The sequence below is a fragment of the Anabrus simplex genome, chromosome 14 (assembly GCF_040414725.1).
Source record: "Anabrus simplex isolate iqAnaSimp1 chromosome 14, ASM4041472v1, whole genome shotgun sequence".
Classification (NCBI taxonomy): domain Eukaryota; kingdom Metazoa; phylum Arthropoda; class Insecta; order Orthoptera; family Tettigoniidae; genus Anabrus; species Anabrus simplex.
This window is the reverse complement of record NC_090278.1, coordinates 64,152,725-64,169,580: the sequence shown is the minus strand read 5'-3', so window position 1 is coordinate 64,169,580 and position 16,856 is coordinate 64,152,725. Positions and strand designations below refer to the sequence as shown.

The 16,856-nt window shown below is 40.8% G+C and overlaps 1 protein-coding gene across 1 annotated transcript in view; it reads right to left on the bottom strand.

The window, feature by feature from the left end:
- The window catches only part of LOC136885466 (uncharacterized), a 203,581-nt gene that overhangs the window by 34,360 nt on the left and 152,365 nt on the right, over nucleotides 1-16,856 (bottom strand). The window contains exon 8 of the mRNA XM_067158029.2: nucleotides 9,146-9,306. Coding sequence (XP_067014130.2) covers nucleotides 9,146-9,306 — 161 coding nt within the window. The remainder of the gene's footprint in view (nucleotides 1-9,145; nucleotides 9,307-16,856) is intronic.

Here is a 16,856-nt window from a genome sequence, read left to right as displayed (position 1 = left end):
GTTAGCCGGGTGGTCTGTAAAAATGGCAGGGTGGTGCGCTTATTAAAAAGGTCCTAGGGAGAACACTGATTATTATTTTAGCCATGTTAATGTACAGAGAGAACTCTAATTCAAAGTTGGTTAATTCGAAATACGTGCATTTTGAAGTAAATGCCATTCCCCGAATTCAAATATAGGCCTTCATGTGTTATTTCGACTGGTTAATTCGAAATATGGTTAATGTGTAGTTCGAAGTTCTCATCAGGCCCCTATTCTATGTAATTCGAAATCAGTACTGTAATCTGGTTGCTGCAGCGCAGGTAACAAATAAAGTCAGTGTAGACAACAATTGACAATAATTAACAACGAGAGACATCTTACATATCTCATTATCGTATATGCCGTACTTCAGTTTTTCAGGAATTAAGGCTTACATTGTTGCTTCTTTGTTACATTTTTATCGCATTGTCAATCATCATCATCCTTTTACAGTTCCAGTTTCTTGGGAACTGCTGGCGAGCCTCTTTTCTGTCTTACTTGAGATACATTCTGTTGTTAATGACATCCTCCAGTGTGTCCTTCCCCGATATGCAATGTCCATCTTTACGATCTCCATCTAGAGGGTTCTTGGTTTTCCCACCATCCGTTTCCCTGCCACATGTCGCTCCAAGTTAACGTATGCTGTCCTTGTTGGCTCCATCCTCATTATATGCCCAAACCACCTCAGTCTGGACATGCTGATCTGATCTAACAATGATGTAACAATCCCAGCTTCCTTCCTAACCACATCATTCCTCAACTTGTCCAGTTTGGTTTTTTGAATTGTGGACCTAAGGAACTTCATCTCGGATGCCTGCAACCTTGGCGAGTCTTTCTTAGTGAGGGTGCAGGTTTCAGTACCATATGTTAAGACTGGTATGAAGTACTGATTGAACATCACCAGCTTTGATTTTGTTGGTACTTTGGGATCCCAGAGGAGTGTTCATACTTGTTGGTAAAAGGGAGAGCTCTTTTGCACTCTACTTGCCACCTCCTTTGTGGCTAGTGTATCTCGAGATATTACACTGCCGAGGTATGTAAAGCTTTCCACACTTTCTAGTGGATGGTTTCCTAGCATGATGTTCGCTGGTCATCCCTCTCTGTTTATTGTCATTGTCAATGAGACTTCTTATTGTCATGAGGTACACGTTTGGTACGGTCGTGGAGTTATCTTTGTTCAAGTTTCGTAGAGTCTAAATTTGTTTATAATGGAATCGCAAGCAGCAGATGAAACGGAGTCTCTTCTCACGCACCCACTGGCGACGACTTGGTGGCGTACTTAACCAAATTTCTAGCCTGTCAAGTGTGCATAACTTGTCAATTTCAAAGTTCTTGCTGCGTCCGCATTTTATTGCTGTATGCTTTTCGTGATTGTAGACACTGCCTATGAATTGTTTCCAATTGTCTAATGGAATTTGCTACAATTGCCCATCCTTTCTGCCAATAGCAGGAGATCGACAATAGTTTTGTTGCTTCAGTTTATTGTTTTGTATTTAGGAAAGAAGTAATCAAAATAATGGATAGGTGTGTTCTAAACATTCAGGAATAGCTGGCCAGTCTATTTTAAGACTGGTGAACCCTGGACTTCTTTATTATTACGTGTCTCTGTACTGGTACCCTATTTTGTGAACTTCCTTTCATTCTTGTTTTATTCTAGATTGAGAAAATGGGAATTATTATCTTTCTTACAATTTCTGCTCTTTTTGTCTTGAAGATCAGAGGTATCTGGGTTCAAGTCGCGAATACATCACTAACATATTTTCAATACTTTTTGTTGCGCAGAAATTAGTTTAATTCAAAGTTACTATCGTTCTGCGACGCAATTTTATTTGACGTAAATAAATATCACACGAGAACACGTTCACTTCCTTGTATAAACTACTTTATTTACACTGTACGTCACAACACACAATTATACACAGTAGTAAATGACACTACATATAACACTCAATAGCGGAGTACCCTGAACTCGATTCTGACAAGTACAGATATCAACAACACTGACGCGTGCACTATAACATACTCTCCTGAATTCACCGCCTCACTCACTTGACTTCACCTCGGAGCCCAACAGTCACTCCCAGTCCATCACTTGCCTGAGTCCCAAGAACTAAGAACTGCGAACTTAGAACTCAGAACTGACTTCACTGACTGACAGCTCGATATTTATACTACTCGATCAACCATCTAGAATGATCGACTTCTGGAAGAATTCTTACAACACTCTAATGAAACACACTCGAAACATTGATTGACTAGCTAGTCGAATGGGTACTCGAACATTCGTTTCGTATTTACAAACACCTATGGAAATATCTACAACATTCGTAATGTCTCTACATGTATGTGGATAATAAAACCTTACAGTAAGTTTCCAGAACCCTTCATATGTACCAAATGTAGTAAAACAAGTCTAACATATGAACATTATGGAATTTTCTACCGCTTTCGACTATCTAGATTTTGAGGTTACACAATACATATTTGAGGTTATACAATTTTATACTACATATTTACAGGGAAACCATATACTAGTCATGTTTAACACTTAATAAAAGATAATTTAGCATTAAATAAACTATAATTAAAATATATTAAACATACTAATTGAAGGTTTTACACCAATTAAGATGTCGTACCTACGACATTACATAACTCAAAGTCCGATTTTTTGGTTCCGACCACTTTGAATTATCAAAGTTTTACTGTAGTTTCATTTCCAGCTTCACTGCTCGCTGAATAACCTAACCTTCCATAATCACTTGTATATCATCAAAATTATACTATCCTAACTAGTTTAAGTGAAGATTTTCATTATTTCGTACCTTGACCAATTCCTTGAGACTGGTATAAATCTTCAAACACCTCAGGCAAAACAACTGAAATGGCTTGTGTTGATACTCTTAGACAAATATACACAAGTGAAATGTAAGAGTCACAAGTTGCTAGGAATCAAAGTTATACCTAGCCTGTCATTAGCTGAACTGGCTTTCTGATAATCTGCATCGTTTCTTGCAATTTCAGGCCCAATTACTGTTAACAAGAACCTGAAGACATGTGGGGGCATTCTCAAGAAAATTTTGAAAGCCTGCTGCACACCTACCAACTTAACAAAACCAAAAATCAGGAGGTTTAGATATGAAAATCAGGAAAAATCAGGAGGAATCAGGAGATACAATTGCTCAAAACTGCTTATTCTACATATCTTGCACAATACAGGAGTACTATGGTACCGTATATTATAACACTTATTGTCTCAAAACACGACTGTTGTTATATGAGGCTCACAGGAAGTATGTGAGCGAGATAATCGGTCTCTGATAAGCCTATCGAAAATAGGATGGACTCATGCTCCACACATGTAAATCAGTCATGCACTTAGATGCCATTACTTAGAAAATGCATAGATTAATATACTGCTTCTCGCGCCCGCACAATTATGAGAAGCGCAATGCTATTTTTAACAAGTAATAAATTAAAACTCGCCAGAATTGTCTCCAAATGGCTCCTAAATGGTTATCATTGAAATTCTGTCACTAAATTACTAAAACAGACTCCAAATCTAGTGACTAGTCTGTAGAATCAACTAGACTGATGCGAACGAACAGGAACATAGCACGCGAGAACGAGAGATTGACAGTAGATATACGCATCGCGATACACAGGTTTCAATAAACATCGCACATTCGTGCGCATTTCTCGTATTAATAAACGTCGATATTTTTCAATTCAAAGAGGCCAATGAGCGAAGGACTTTCAGCCACTTGCGTACAAAGCTGAAATGGTGGGATTTGAAAACAAATGTTTAAAGTTCACTAAAATAAGCTAAAATCGGGAGAAATATTATAATAATCGGGAGGCGGGAAAAACTGTCGAAAATCGGGAGTCTCCTGCCTAAATCGGAAAAGTTGGCAGGTATGCTGCTGCATTATGAATTTAAAGTTCTGACAAAAGTGTTCTCTTCAAACTTAATTCTAAACTCCTTTCCAATATTTTTCTTTTCCACACTTTGCGTCAATTTTCTTCTTCCTGACTCTATGCATCGTAACCTCACAAACAGCTACTTTTTTTGTGTGTGGAAATAATGCTTAAGAAGTTTGTTAACAAAAGTTTATTAACTATGTTGAGAAATTTTTTCATTAAACATTGCTTATTAACTTTGGTGTGGACTAGCCGTAAGTCTGCAGCCAGACAGTCACAGGTAGTACAGTCTACCGTCACATACGGTAGCAGGATAATCCTGACCTGACAAGTGAGATCTGTGTCAAAGCCAGTCTGAAATGGTTTGGTCATCTCCAGAGAAGCAGTCAAAGATGATGTGTACCGACTTCGGAGCAACTTAGAAATATACAACCACACCAAAAAGATTTCAGGCGTAATCCGGAAACGAAGGTTTACGCTCGCCTCTTCAGACTGCCAAGTGGAAGAATCTGGAAACGTTTGTTATCCTACTTGAGAAGTCTCAAAACGATTCCTCCTTGGGCAGTAAAGGTCGATAAGAATCTTTTAAAGTATGGTATCACAGAAACAGACATTCAACTCCAAGCATCACTAAAACCCAAACTTAGACAGGTTCACCAAGAAATAGTCCAATCTCGCAAGAGGACAAACAGTTGAGATCTGGCAGTCCTTAGTGGGCCTAACGATGAATAATAATAATAATAATAATAATAATAATAATAATAATAATAATAATAATAATAATAATAATAATACCAAGCTCGATAGCTGCAGTCGCTTAAGTGCGGCCAGTATCCAGTATTCGGGAGATAGTAGGTTCGAACCCCACTGTCGGCAGCCCTGAAGATGGTTTTCCGTGGTTTTCCATTTTCACACCAGGCAAATGCTGGGGCTGTACCTTAATTAAGGCCACGGCCGCTTCCTTCCCACTCCTAGCCCTCTCTTGTCCATCGTCGCCATAAGACCTATCTGTGTCGGTGCAACGTAAAGCAATTAGCAAAAAAATAAATAAATAATTCTCAGCAGATGAACGAGCATGGATATAGACTGAGATCACGCAAAGGGACAGAAGACCTTTCCAACATTGCCGGCAAGTAGACTGACACACAAAATTCTCACCTACATAGAACATCTAAAAAATATTCCATGGGTACTGGAAGCGAAGAAGGATCTGGAAAAAACCCAGATAAACTCAAATGATACCACGGACAGAAACCTCTACAGGAAAAAATTAATCGATGGATAGTGCAACCAGAGAACGAAGTGAAAAAAGAAGATTGGAGCAAAGTGGACAGAAGAACGAAAAAGGAATAATAATAATAATAATAATAATAATAATAATAATAATAATAATAATAATAATAATAACCCGTGTGGAGATTTACCGGTTACCTCCATCAGGCGCGTCCCATTGGAATTGGGGAACCTCGCTGGCTCTGCCGCCAGCAGAGTTAGAGGGTAGTAGGGAAATAAAATACCACCGTGAAAAAAAAACTGGTCCCTTGCCAGGGTTACGGCGAAGACTGGTAAATGACCAGAAGCCAGAAAACATCTTGAGGCAACCTCTAGGGCTAATAACCCTAGCTGTAAAAGGATAGGTACCCGTCCAAAGCAAAGTCAAGTCAAAAAGCATGATGGCACAACATTTCAAGAAACATACCCCAGGGGGTAAATCTTCGGATAAATGCCTCGTCGTGAACACCGCGGCGCACGAGTCTCGTTCGGATTCTGGGGGAGACTCGACATCATGCAAGAGACGAGTCGGAGCGTCTCGGTGTACCCCGAAGAGTCAAAAACTCAGGCCAAAATCTAAAACCTTTCTAGCAACTTTCAACATAAATTCACTTACACAAACTGGCAAGCTGAAAACCCTCACCAAAGCTCTTCACAAAAATCAGATATCCATAATGGCCCTACAGGAAACAAGGTACCCAGATGAAGAGATTTTTGAATCCGAAGGCTACGGATTTTTCAAGAGCAAAGCGCAAAGAGGAATCCTCAATGGAGCTGTGATGCTTGGAACCGCGTTTGCTGTTAGAACCAAGATCCTTAAATTGGTTGCAAATTTCGAACCTGTGAATGACAGATTGTCTATACTCACAATTAAATGCGCGAACAAAACCTACGCCCTAGTTAACGCACATGCTCCTACAAATTATAAGAACAAGTCTGATGATAATTTCTGGGACCTACTGGATGAAAAATTAAACAAAATCCCCAAACACCATGTCAAGCTTCTTTTGGGTGACTTCAATGCCCAACTAGGACGTGAACAGAAGTACAAGAAAGTTCTAGGAAATTACCCTGCTCACAAAAGAACCAATCCCAACTGAAAAAGACTGGTGTCCATTTGCGAAAATCACAACCTGCAGGTCATGTCGACCCACTTTCGCCATCTACCCAGAAAGCAAATGACTTGGCGTTCTCCCGTCCAAGCTCTCGGAGAGTTCCAAATTGATCATGTTGCAATCTCCAGGAGAAACAGCCCTGAGATTATGAATGTCAAGGTAAAGAAAGGCATCAATGTCACCTCAGATCATTATATGTCTCTTATCAAATTCAAACCAATTCCCGCAAACACAAGGAAGACAACCAAACAGATCACACGCTTCGACAATGATAAACTTCGGCAAAGGGTCGAGGAGTTCCAGGAGAAGGCTAGACCAAATGACTGTGACTTTAACAATGCCAAAAGTCTCCTTGTTGAGGCCGTTGCAGAAATCAAGAGAAGCAAAAAGCATGCCTGGTGGAATGGTACCTGCGAATCAGTCCTCCAAGAAAGACTCAATGCGTGGAAACAGTACTACTCTACGAAATCCGAAAATGATTGGGAAACCTACAAAACCTAACGTGCCCAAGCAGCTAGGGTGTTCAGAACTGAGAAACGTAAATAAGAAAAATCTCTCATTGAAAATATAGAACAAAACTTTAGGAAGAATGAAAGCAGAGAGTACTACAGAGCCTTCAAACGCAAACTCACTGGCTATAAACCACTATCTCTATGCTTTGAGCGAAAGGACGGCATACTGGCGACGTCAAATGAAGAAAATTGCAGCATTCTGGCAGATTACTTCAAGAATTTACTTAACTGCTCTAAACCGCAAAGCGCCATTGAGACCAAGGAACCCTTACTCAGATACCCAGATTCCATACCACCCGACAGAGATGAAATCAAGCGCCACATTGCCCGTCTCAAAAAAAACAAAGTGCCGGGGAAAGACTCAGTAGTAGCAGAACTATGGAAATATGCCCCAGAAGAATCACTTGATATCTTGCAAAAGCAAATAGAAGAAATTTGGAACAAGGAGACCCTACCTGAAGATTGGAAAATAGCTTTGATCCATCCATTACACAAAAAAGGCAGCATGAAGAACATCAACAACAACAGAGGAATATCTTTGCTACCCGTGACTTATAAAATTCTATCACTTGCCATCCTGGAGTGTTTGGAAGCACAAGTCGAACATCAAATAGGTGAATACCAAGGAGGGTTCAGAAAAGGTCGCTCAACAGCTGAACATATCCAAACTCTCAAAACGATCATCAGATATTGTACACTAAGGTCCAAGCAGTATGTGTCTGTCTTTGTGGACTTCAACTGTGTTCTTGAAAAGATCATCAGAACCTGGCGGGTGAGATTACAGGAAACCAACTACAGTCCATTGAGAATAGGAACCAAATCTATGGGGATCGCAACAGACTGCTTAGCATTTGCTGATGATATTGCTGTTCCCTCAAACGACATAGAAACCGCTAGAACTCAAGTTGAAATTTTAAAGGAAATTGCCGAACAAACTGGTTTGCAGATATCGTTTGAGAAAACAGAAGTTATGACTAACATCAAAGAAGCTCCACCAAAACTCCATACAAAATACAGGGACATCACCCGAGTAGATAAATTCAAATACCTGGGTGAGATAATCATGAAAAATGGACTGGACAAAGAAGCACTTCAGGAGCGAGTACGCAAACTGGAAATAGCCTACCAAACATCCCGCACAATCTAAAACAAAAAATGCCTTTCCCAAAACACCAAGATACGTCACTATGAAACAGTTCTGAAGCCAGTAGTTCTATATGCAGCCGAAACCCTGTCTCTAAATGCCAACAAAGGACTCCTTGAAGAACTGGAGAAAAGAGAAAGCAAAATTGTGAGAGGAATCTTGGGATCAAAGTACAGAAATGGAATCCATCAAAAGAGATCCAACAAGGAAGTCTACAGCAAAATAGAGAAAATTACCGACACAGTCAGAAAAAGACGGGCACGATTTTACGGTCATCTGAAAAGAATGGACGGAAGAAAGTTAACTAAAGAAATCTTTCACTTTTTTGATTCAAACCCCAAAACCACAATTCCCTTGTTTAGAAATACCAAAGAAGACCTTCAAATGCTACATATCTCAGCTGAAGACGCCCTTAACAGAGACCTCTTCCGCAAGAAAATATTGACGAACGGGATAAACCGAGACGAGCAACCGAAGAGAAGACACGGTGCCCCTTGGACAGAGGAGCGTAAGCAGGCCCACTCACAAAGAATGAGGGAAATTTGGGCTCTAAAGAAGGCCAAGTTCAGTGTCAAATGCAACGAGACTTAACGTGGTCCTTGATGGCCCCAGCGAATTATATATATATATATAATAATAATAATTGCAGCTAGCTGCATTCACTTGATATCTACTTACAGTATGAATTGTAGAAACAATGTTTTTCCATCAATTCTACAAAAGTATCATTATGTAAACTTTCCTGTTCAGAATGGCTTTCGGGTAAATTATTTACTAATTTACTTATGCTGGTGAGGAAAGCTGTGCCAGGTCCACCTGCATTGCAGGCCTTTTAGGCCCTAATGTTATGCCGCTGTTCAATTCAAAAGAATGAACCTACAAGGAACAGCTAAAGTGTGGTTCAAGAGATGGATCGATCAAATTAGAAATGATCTAACTGGACGAGGTCTGGATATGCAGCAGGTTATAGCAGAAGACATCTACATAGACAGAAGAAAATGGCGAGCGCTCATTCACCGCACCCGGAAACTGGAGGTGGTTCATGATGATGATGATGATGATGACCGTAATATCATTAAATCTCGGAAGCTCTGTGGCACACCCATTGAGAATAATGAAAATATCTGTGAGTGATAAAAGACTTATTATTTCTTAAGACTTACCTTATGTCTAGGGATTGATCCTAAACAAAATTTCTTATTCTTATTGTACATTTTCGAAGCCTCCACGTAGAAGGTCCTCATATAATGATCCGTTGGGGGAGAGTCAAATCCCTTCAGGCGGTAAGTGAAGGTGCCGATACTGGGACAATCCTCAAGGTAACCTGTCAATACAAAATTTCACATTTAAAAACTAATGGTCGGTAGTTTTAGTACAGTAACTTTTTCTGGCACATAGAGACAGATTACATTGAAAGGAAATACACAGGAGGATAAACATAATGACAGGTCAATGCAGAAAGAGAACACAAGGACAAACATGAAAACACAAAAGGGCAAATACTGTATTTACTCAATTCTAATGCACACTTTTCTGCAGCATTCACATATGAGTTAAGCCTAATATGTAAGACGTGACCAAAAAGTTTCCGTTTGAAAGCATCGTTGCAGTAGACATGCAACGTAGTGTGACTCCGATGCGGGTATATAAGCATGGATATGTAGGCAAAGGGATTATACCCTATCTCAAATAATCTGGGAGATAAGGTAAACACAAAAAACATGTGACAAATGCGGTGGTCCTGTCTATCTTTTGGTAAAGAGTTAAAAATACTTTACATGTGTTAAGTGAAGTTATTTCCACGAAAAATGTACGTATATCGTTAAAATCTGTTTATCTTCACTTCTAAAAAGCTGTTTAATTTCAATTTACACTGACTGACAGAGCAAATGCAACACCAAGGAGGAGTGGTTCGAAAGGGATGAAAGTTGGGGAAAAAACAGAGACGGCACGGACGAATAATTGATGTTTATTTCAAACCGATATGCAGGTTACACAATGCGCACGGCATCGACTCAGTAGGATGTAGGACCACCGCGAGCGGCGATGCACGCAGAAACACGTCGAGGTACAGAGTCAATAAGAGTGCGGATGGTGTCCTGAGGGATGGTTCTCCATTCTCTGTCAACCATTTGCCACAGTTGGTCGTCCGTACGAGGCTGGGGCAGAGTTTGCAAACGGCGTCCAATGAGATCCCACATGTGTTCGATTGGTGAGAGATCCGGAGAGTACGCTGGCCACGGAAGCATCTGTACACCTCGTAGAGCCTGTTGGGAGATGCGAGCAGTGTGTGGGCGGGCATTATCCTGCTGAAACAGAGCACTGGGCAGCCCCTGAAGGTACGGGAGTGCCACCGGCCGCAGCACATGCTGCACGTAGTGGTGGGCATTTAACGTGCCTTGAATACGCACTAGAGGTGACGTGGAATCATACGCAATAGCGCCCCAAACCATGATGCCGTGTTGTCTAGCGGTAGGGCGCTCCACAGTTACGGCCGGATTTGACCTTTCTCCACGCCGACGCCACACGCGTCTGCGGTGACTATCACTGACAGAACAGAAGCGCGACTCATCGGAGAACACGACATTCCGCCATTCCCTCATCCAAGTCGCTACGTCTATGCTGTGGAGTCAATGGTAGTCTTCTGAGCGGACGCCGGGAGTGCAGGCCTCCTTCAACCAATCGACGGGAACTTGTTCTGGTCGATATTGGAACAGCCAGGGTGTCTTGCACATGCTGAAGAATGGCGGTTGACGTGGCGTGCGGCGTGCGGGGCTGCCACCGCTTGGCGGTGGATGCGCCGATCCTCGCGTGCTGACGTCACTCGGGCTGCGCCTGGACCCCTCGCACGTACCACATGTCCCTGCACCAACCATCTTCGCCACAGGCGCTGCACCGTGGACACATCCCTATGGGTATCGGCTGCGATTTGACGAAGCGACCAACCTGCCCTTCTCAGCCCGATCACCATACCCCTCGTAAAGTCGTCTGTCTGCTGGAAATGCCTCCGTTGACGGCTGCCTGGCATTCTTAGCTATACACGTGTCCTGTGGCACATGACAACACGTTCTACAATGACTGTCGGCTGAGAAATCACGGTACGAAGTGGGCCATTCGCCAACGCCGTGTCCCATTTATCGTTCGCTACGTGCGCAGCACAGCGGCGCATTTCACATCATGAGCATACCTCAGTGACGTCAGTCTATCCTGCAATTGGCATAAAGTTCTGACCACTCCTTCTTGGTGTTGCATTTGCTCTGTCAGTCAGTGTATAATTGATACTTGTGCATTAAAGTGCCTTTTGAGAGGGGCGATGTGTCAACAGCAGAACAGCCATTGCAGTGTTCAGTAGTGGTTCAGTTAGCTAACACACAACCCATGTGCTTTCTGTTTATTGCTGTGTTCCGGGTGTTATTGGTGTGCTAACGACTTTGCATATTATTACGAGTTGGTAGTCAGTCTTTGTCTTGGTGTTTAGGATTAAGTTAACTGTTTTAATTTATGCTTACTTAACCTTTGTATGTAATTGTAATTGAAAATTGTATATAAATTTGAAACAATTAAGTTTATTGAAGTGGTCAACCTATTCAATACAATACATTTGTGAGAATGTTTATAAATTAAGCATGACACTTAAATTGGGACGAGTTTCACCCTTGTTGTGGGTATCGTCAGCCTATCTCTCAGCCTCAAAATCACTCACCATTGGGATCCCGATACAGTCATATTAAACCATCATATAACTAAAATAGTACTACGAGTTAAAAATACAATGTGATGGTCCTTTACTGACAGGTAAACAAGATTTTGTGGGGTTCTTAAAAGAGTCTTTGAAATAATTTGTAAGATATCTGGTGTTGGCACCTATTAAAATGATTATCATCTGGTTAGGCACTCTCAGTCTTATGAAACAATGTTTAACTTTTAAAGAATACACTAACACTTGATACAAAATAAAACACTACGTTAAGACACTACGTACAGTCACAGGATAAATATTTAAGCGAAAGTTATCTGGATGCCAATTACAATGTTTGATTTTTGATAACATCTATTAATCGTGCTCGAAGGATGTTATAAAACCTCTTGGTGTTTCTATGATCATGGTCATATTGTTCTAAGTTGAAGTCTTCTTTACAAAAGGCATATCAACAGACTGTGGAATTGAAACAGCTGTGAGTTGTATTGTAGTCAACCCTTGGTTCACGCTATTTTAAATGGTCTATTGTTGACTGGTGACCTAATTTGCACGCTGTAATGGTTTAGAAAATAAGCAAATAATAAGGATAGGTAGATCAATGATAGTTCCAAAGTGTTTGAGGGGTGGTGTCGGCCACTGTCTTGATCAGTGTTGCCAACTTATATTTTCAAGATCCGCGAAAATCTGCTAAAATTCCACCAAAAAATCCGATCTCAAATAATAAGCAATGAAAAATGAAATGGCGTATGGCTTTTAGTGCCGGGAGTGTCCGAGGACAAGTTCAGATCGCCAGGTGCAGGTCTTTTGATTTGATACCCGTAGGCAACCTGCGCGTTGTGATGAGGATGAAATGATGATGAAGGGAACACATACATCCAGCCCCCGTGCCAGCGAAATTAACCAATTAAGGTTAAAATTCCCGACCCTGCCGGGAATCAAACCCGAGACCCCTGTGACCAAAGGCCAGCACGCTAACCATTTAGCCATGGAGCCGGACATGAGCAATAAAAATGAGCAATAATAATAATAATAATAATAATAATAATAATAATAATAATAATAATAATAATAATAATAATACATGTCTGCACTCACCTGATCTGCGAGTTTCACTGGGATTAACCCCCTGCCTCGAAGCCGGCGAGCTAAAATTTGTAGGCGTTTTAGTGCTGGGTGCAAACTAGGTGAATCCCCTACCTACAGGGCCACACACAGAACTGGCCAGTTCATTAAACGGTCTTCCTTCATAGCACAAAATAAATGCTACTCTCACAGTTTCATTATCTGTCGTCATTCATCAACTAAGAGATAAGCAACCTTTCCCCACGCATTACAATTTTATGATACAATGATCTCATAACATCAGATCCAAATAGCTTGTTTTCCTCATGTGACTGCTAGCTCCTGACAAGAAATATGGAATAGCTCGGACACAGACTGGAGTACAATTTTTTTTTTAAACGTAAAATGGATAAAACACTAAATTCCGCTGTAATAAATCTAGAATTCCGCCAAAAAATCCACTGTCCGCTAAATGATATATTTCTCCGCTGACAGTCTTCTAATTCCGCCCAATTTAGCGGAAAATCCGCTAAGTTGGCAACACTGTTTTCCTCATGTGACTGCTAGCTCCTGACAAGAAATACGGAATAGCTCAGAGACAGACTGGAGTACAATTTTTTTTTTAACGTAAAATGGATAAAACACTAAATTCCGCTGTAATAAATCTAGAATTCCGCCAAAAAATCCGCTGTCCGCTAAATGATATATTTCTCTGCTGACAGTCTTCTAATTCCGCCCAATTTAGCGGAAAATCCGCTAAGTTGGCAACACTGGTCTTGATGTTGGTTGAATGGGAGACTCACAAAATACTAACTTTTTAGATGGAAGAATGATATCCATTGGGGAAATGAGGTTGTTAGAAATGTCTGTAACAAAATTGAAAAATGATGTTTTTTTTACAAAGATAGTGTTATTAATTGCTTAAATTGTATTGAATAGGATGACCACTTCAATAAACTTAATTGTTTCAAATTTATACATAAGCTTTGTTAAAGTTCCATGTAGAGGGAAGACGGTGAGCCCGGCCATTGTCCGTAAAGGATAAGAAGGGAAAAGCATTGAGAAGTGTAGAAAAACAACGTGTTCTCAACGTTTCTAAGAAGTTTAGTGGCGCAAATCCTGGTAGCGCCCTTGAAAATGTGACGAGCTTAGTAGCCGCTACTTCTTAATGCCATCCCACAGCATATTAAGGACTCTTGTGGTGCGTATCAAGTAGATGATATCGCATTCCAATCGGGCAGGCAAGTTTTAAGGTGTCCAAACCATTGTTCTTTAAATATAATTGAAAGTGTGCGGAGCCGGTTACGGGTCATGCGGCTAGGAACAACAAAACTGCTGCTGGAAGGGATTGAACTAGTGACCCCTCAATGGTGGGAAATGTATGTAAAACACGTGATCAAGATGGAAGAAAAATGAATTTGGGACATAGACCATTTAGTAGACAATGCCATTGAATGGATAATGATAAATGTGAATGACTCCAACAGTGATGACAACTATAAGAAATAAATTGACAAGAGGGTCCACCCTTTCAGTACAATAATATATCAAGTAAATAGTATTACAGGTAATTTATTTCTTATAATTGCACTCCAATACGCAACAAAAATGAAATTTATAGCTTATAATTAAGTGATGACGACGACGACGACGACGACGACATGGAGGGAATTGAGTAACCCATCTTTCTTCTGAAGGCGACACTGGTGAGTACATTAACCCTTTGCAGTCCAATTTTCTATCACTAGTTCCAATAGTCTGCTCCAAATTAATTTTGCACAATTTTACCTAGTCAGATTAAACTCAGAACTTTTATTAGTAACTATAATTATATTATTATGATTATTATAATATTCTATAAACGTGAGTCCAGTGAATTATTTACAGCTTCACATGAAAGTCATCTGTGCAGGAGTGAAAAATAACGTAAAAAACTGAAGTGGAGTGATTCAGCTAGGAGGAACCTGCAGTCTTCTAGTTTTCTGACCTGATGAATAACTTAGTCTAGGAGGCTCACGATCATGAAATGTTACATTCCGCTAAACACTATTGTCGTTTGCATTCCCATTTTCTGCATCACTGTTAGGCCTACTCAAATTATCAACACTGACCTGAGAAGCGTCATTGCCATGTGCCGTATCCCCTCCTCCACTCCGGCCAACTACCTTCACACGTCTTGCTTTTGTAGCATTAACTGGAACTTCCTCTTCCGAATCTTCAGAAACAGAATATGACAGCCCGGGATAATTCTGTGCTTTTTTACGCACAGGTTCAGTTGCTGAAGTTTCACTTGCAAGTTCATTACACCTTCATTTTCACTAGACAGTTCTCTAAACTCTTCGTCTAATTCAAATAAATAATCATCTTCAGTGCTGTCTAAATAAACGTGCTTAGGTATTTCGTCATTCACATTTGCCACTTTTATATCACAAATTCAACTGAGACAATTCACATTCACAGATAAACACGCCTAGTACAACACGCGTGCAGCTCTACTCAATGCAAACACAGGTGACAGGCCACGGGTAACCATGACGATACACGGCTACAAATATCTCGTACTATTTCCATGGAAATAACAGAACGCTTCCTTTGTGCACACAAATTTGCTCTAGAAACTCCAGGGATATTGATCGACCTCAATGAGGTCAAAGAAGTTCAATGAATAACTTCTCAAGTAGAACGAAACATGTCGAGGTAACCTCGACGTTGGACCAGAAAAGGTTAACCTTTAGAATTGTATTGAATATCATCTCGATTCATTCTAGTGATTGTATAAATGTTGTATTCTTCTTATAACATGTAGGGAACGATGACCTAGATGTAGGGCCCCTTTAAACAGCAAGCATCATAATCATCATCTTATACATGTTCGTTACAGAATATTTGAACTAGTTATCGATTAAGAAGTAAGTATAAATAACCACCTAATCGATACTTTTATACTTACTTCTTGATTAAACATCGATACGGTCATGAAATGGACAACTTGTAATAGTTATCGATTAGCGATTTCTTGACTGATGTATGTATGAGACTAGTACTACAATGCACACGTGGCCGTACTTGTTATTTGAGATAGAGTATAGTGTGGCAGTTGTGTCATGCCGAGGTGCGTGCGTTAAATCACGTGAATTATGGCAACATTATTACCAAATACCAGTATTCGGGAGATAATAGGTTCGAACCCCACTGTCGGCAGCCCTGAAGATGGTTTTCCGTGGTTTCCCATTTTCACACCAGGCAAATGCTGGGGCTGTACCTTAATTAAGGCCACGGCTGCTTCCTTCCCACTCCTAGCCCTTTCCTGTCCCATCGTCGCCGTAAGACCTATCTGTGTCGGTGCGACGCAAAAAAAAAAAAATTACCAAATACGTCCGAACTGGACCAACGTGCTGTTATTCTGTTCTTGGCTGCCGAAGGAACAAACACCGGGGGACATCCATCGGAGAATGAAGACTGTGTATGAGGCAACCTGTCTGCTGAAAACCACCGTTGCAAAATGGTGCACCAAGTTCCGTGCAGGTCGCATTTCGACACAAGACACCGGTCGATCTGGGAGGCCAACCTCATCCATTACAGACAACAGCAAGCAGGCAGTGGATGAGGTGATTAGGGTGGACCAGTGCATAACCATTTGTACGCTAGCAATGGATCTCTACATCAGCTTCGGTAGCACGAAGGGTCGACGCTTCCTGTCGGACGAGGATGTGCAGTAGGACATGGTGATTTACCACATGGGGATTTTCAACCTGGTGCATCGGTGGAGCGAGGGTCTCAATGCTCACGGCAATTTTGCCCAATTGGCATCCCGATTCAGGACTGTACGGCCATCGAATGGAAACTTTTTGATTGCCCCTTATACTTTTACAGTTCTTTTATATCCTATATAGGCTATGTGATTTAACATTTAACTTCTGAAATCTCTCGTCTGACATTAAAACAAACTTCTTCCTTATCCTCAGTGGACAACATTTTTCAATGATAGAAAGGTGGCACAGAAAGTTTGCTATTTTCTTATGTCACTGTCACTTGCAGCTTAACCCACCCGATTCATTTGACGTGACGTTCATGCGAGCATTTAATCTCCAAAGTCGGACTGCGAGTTAAAT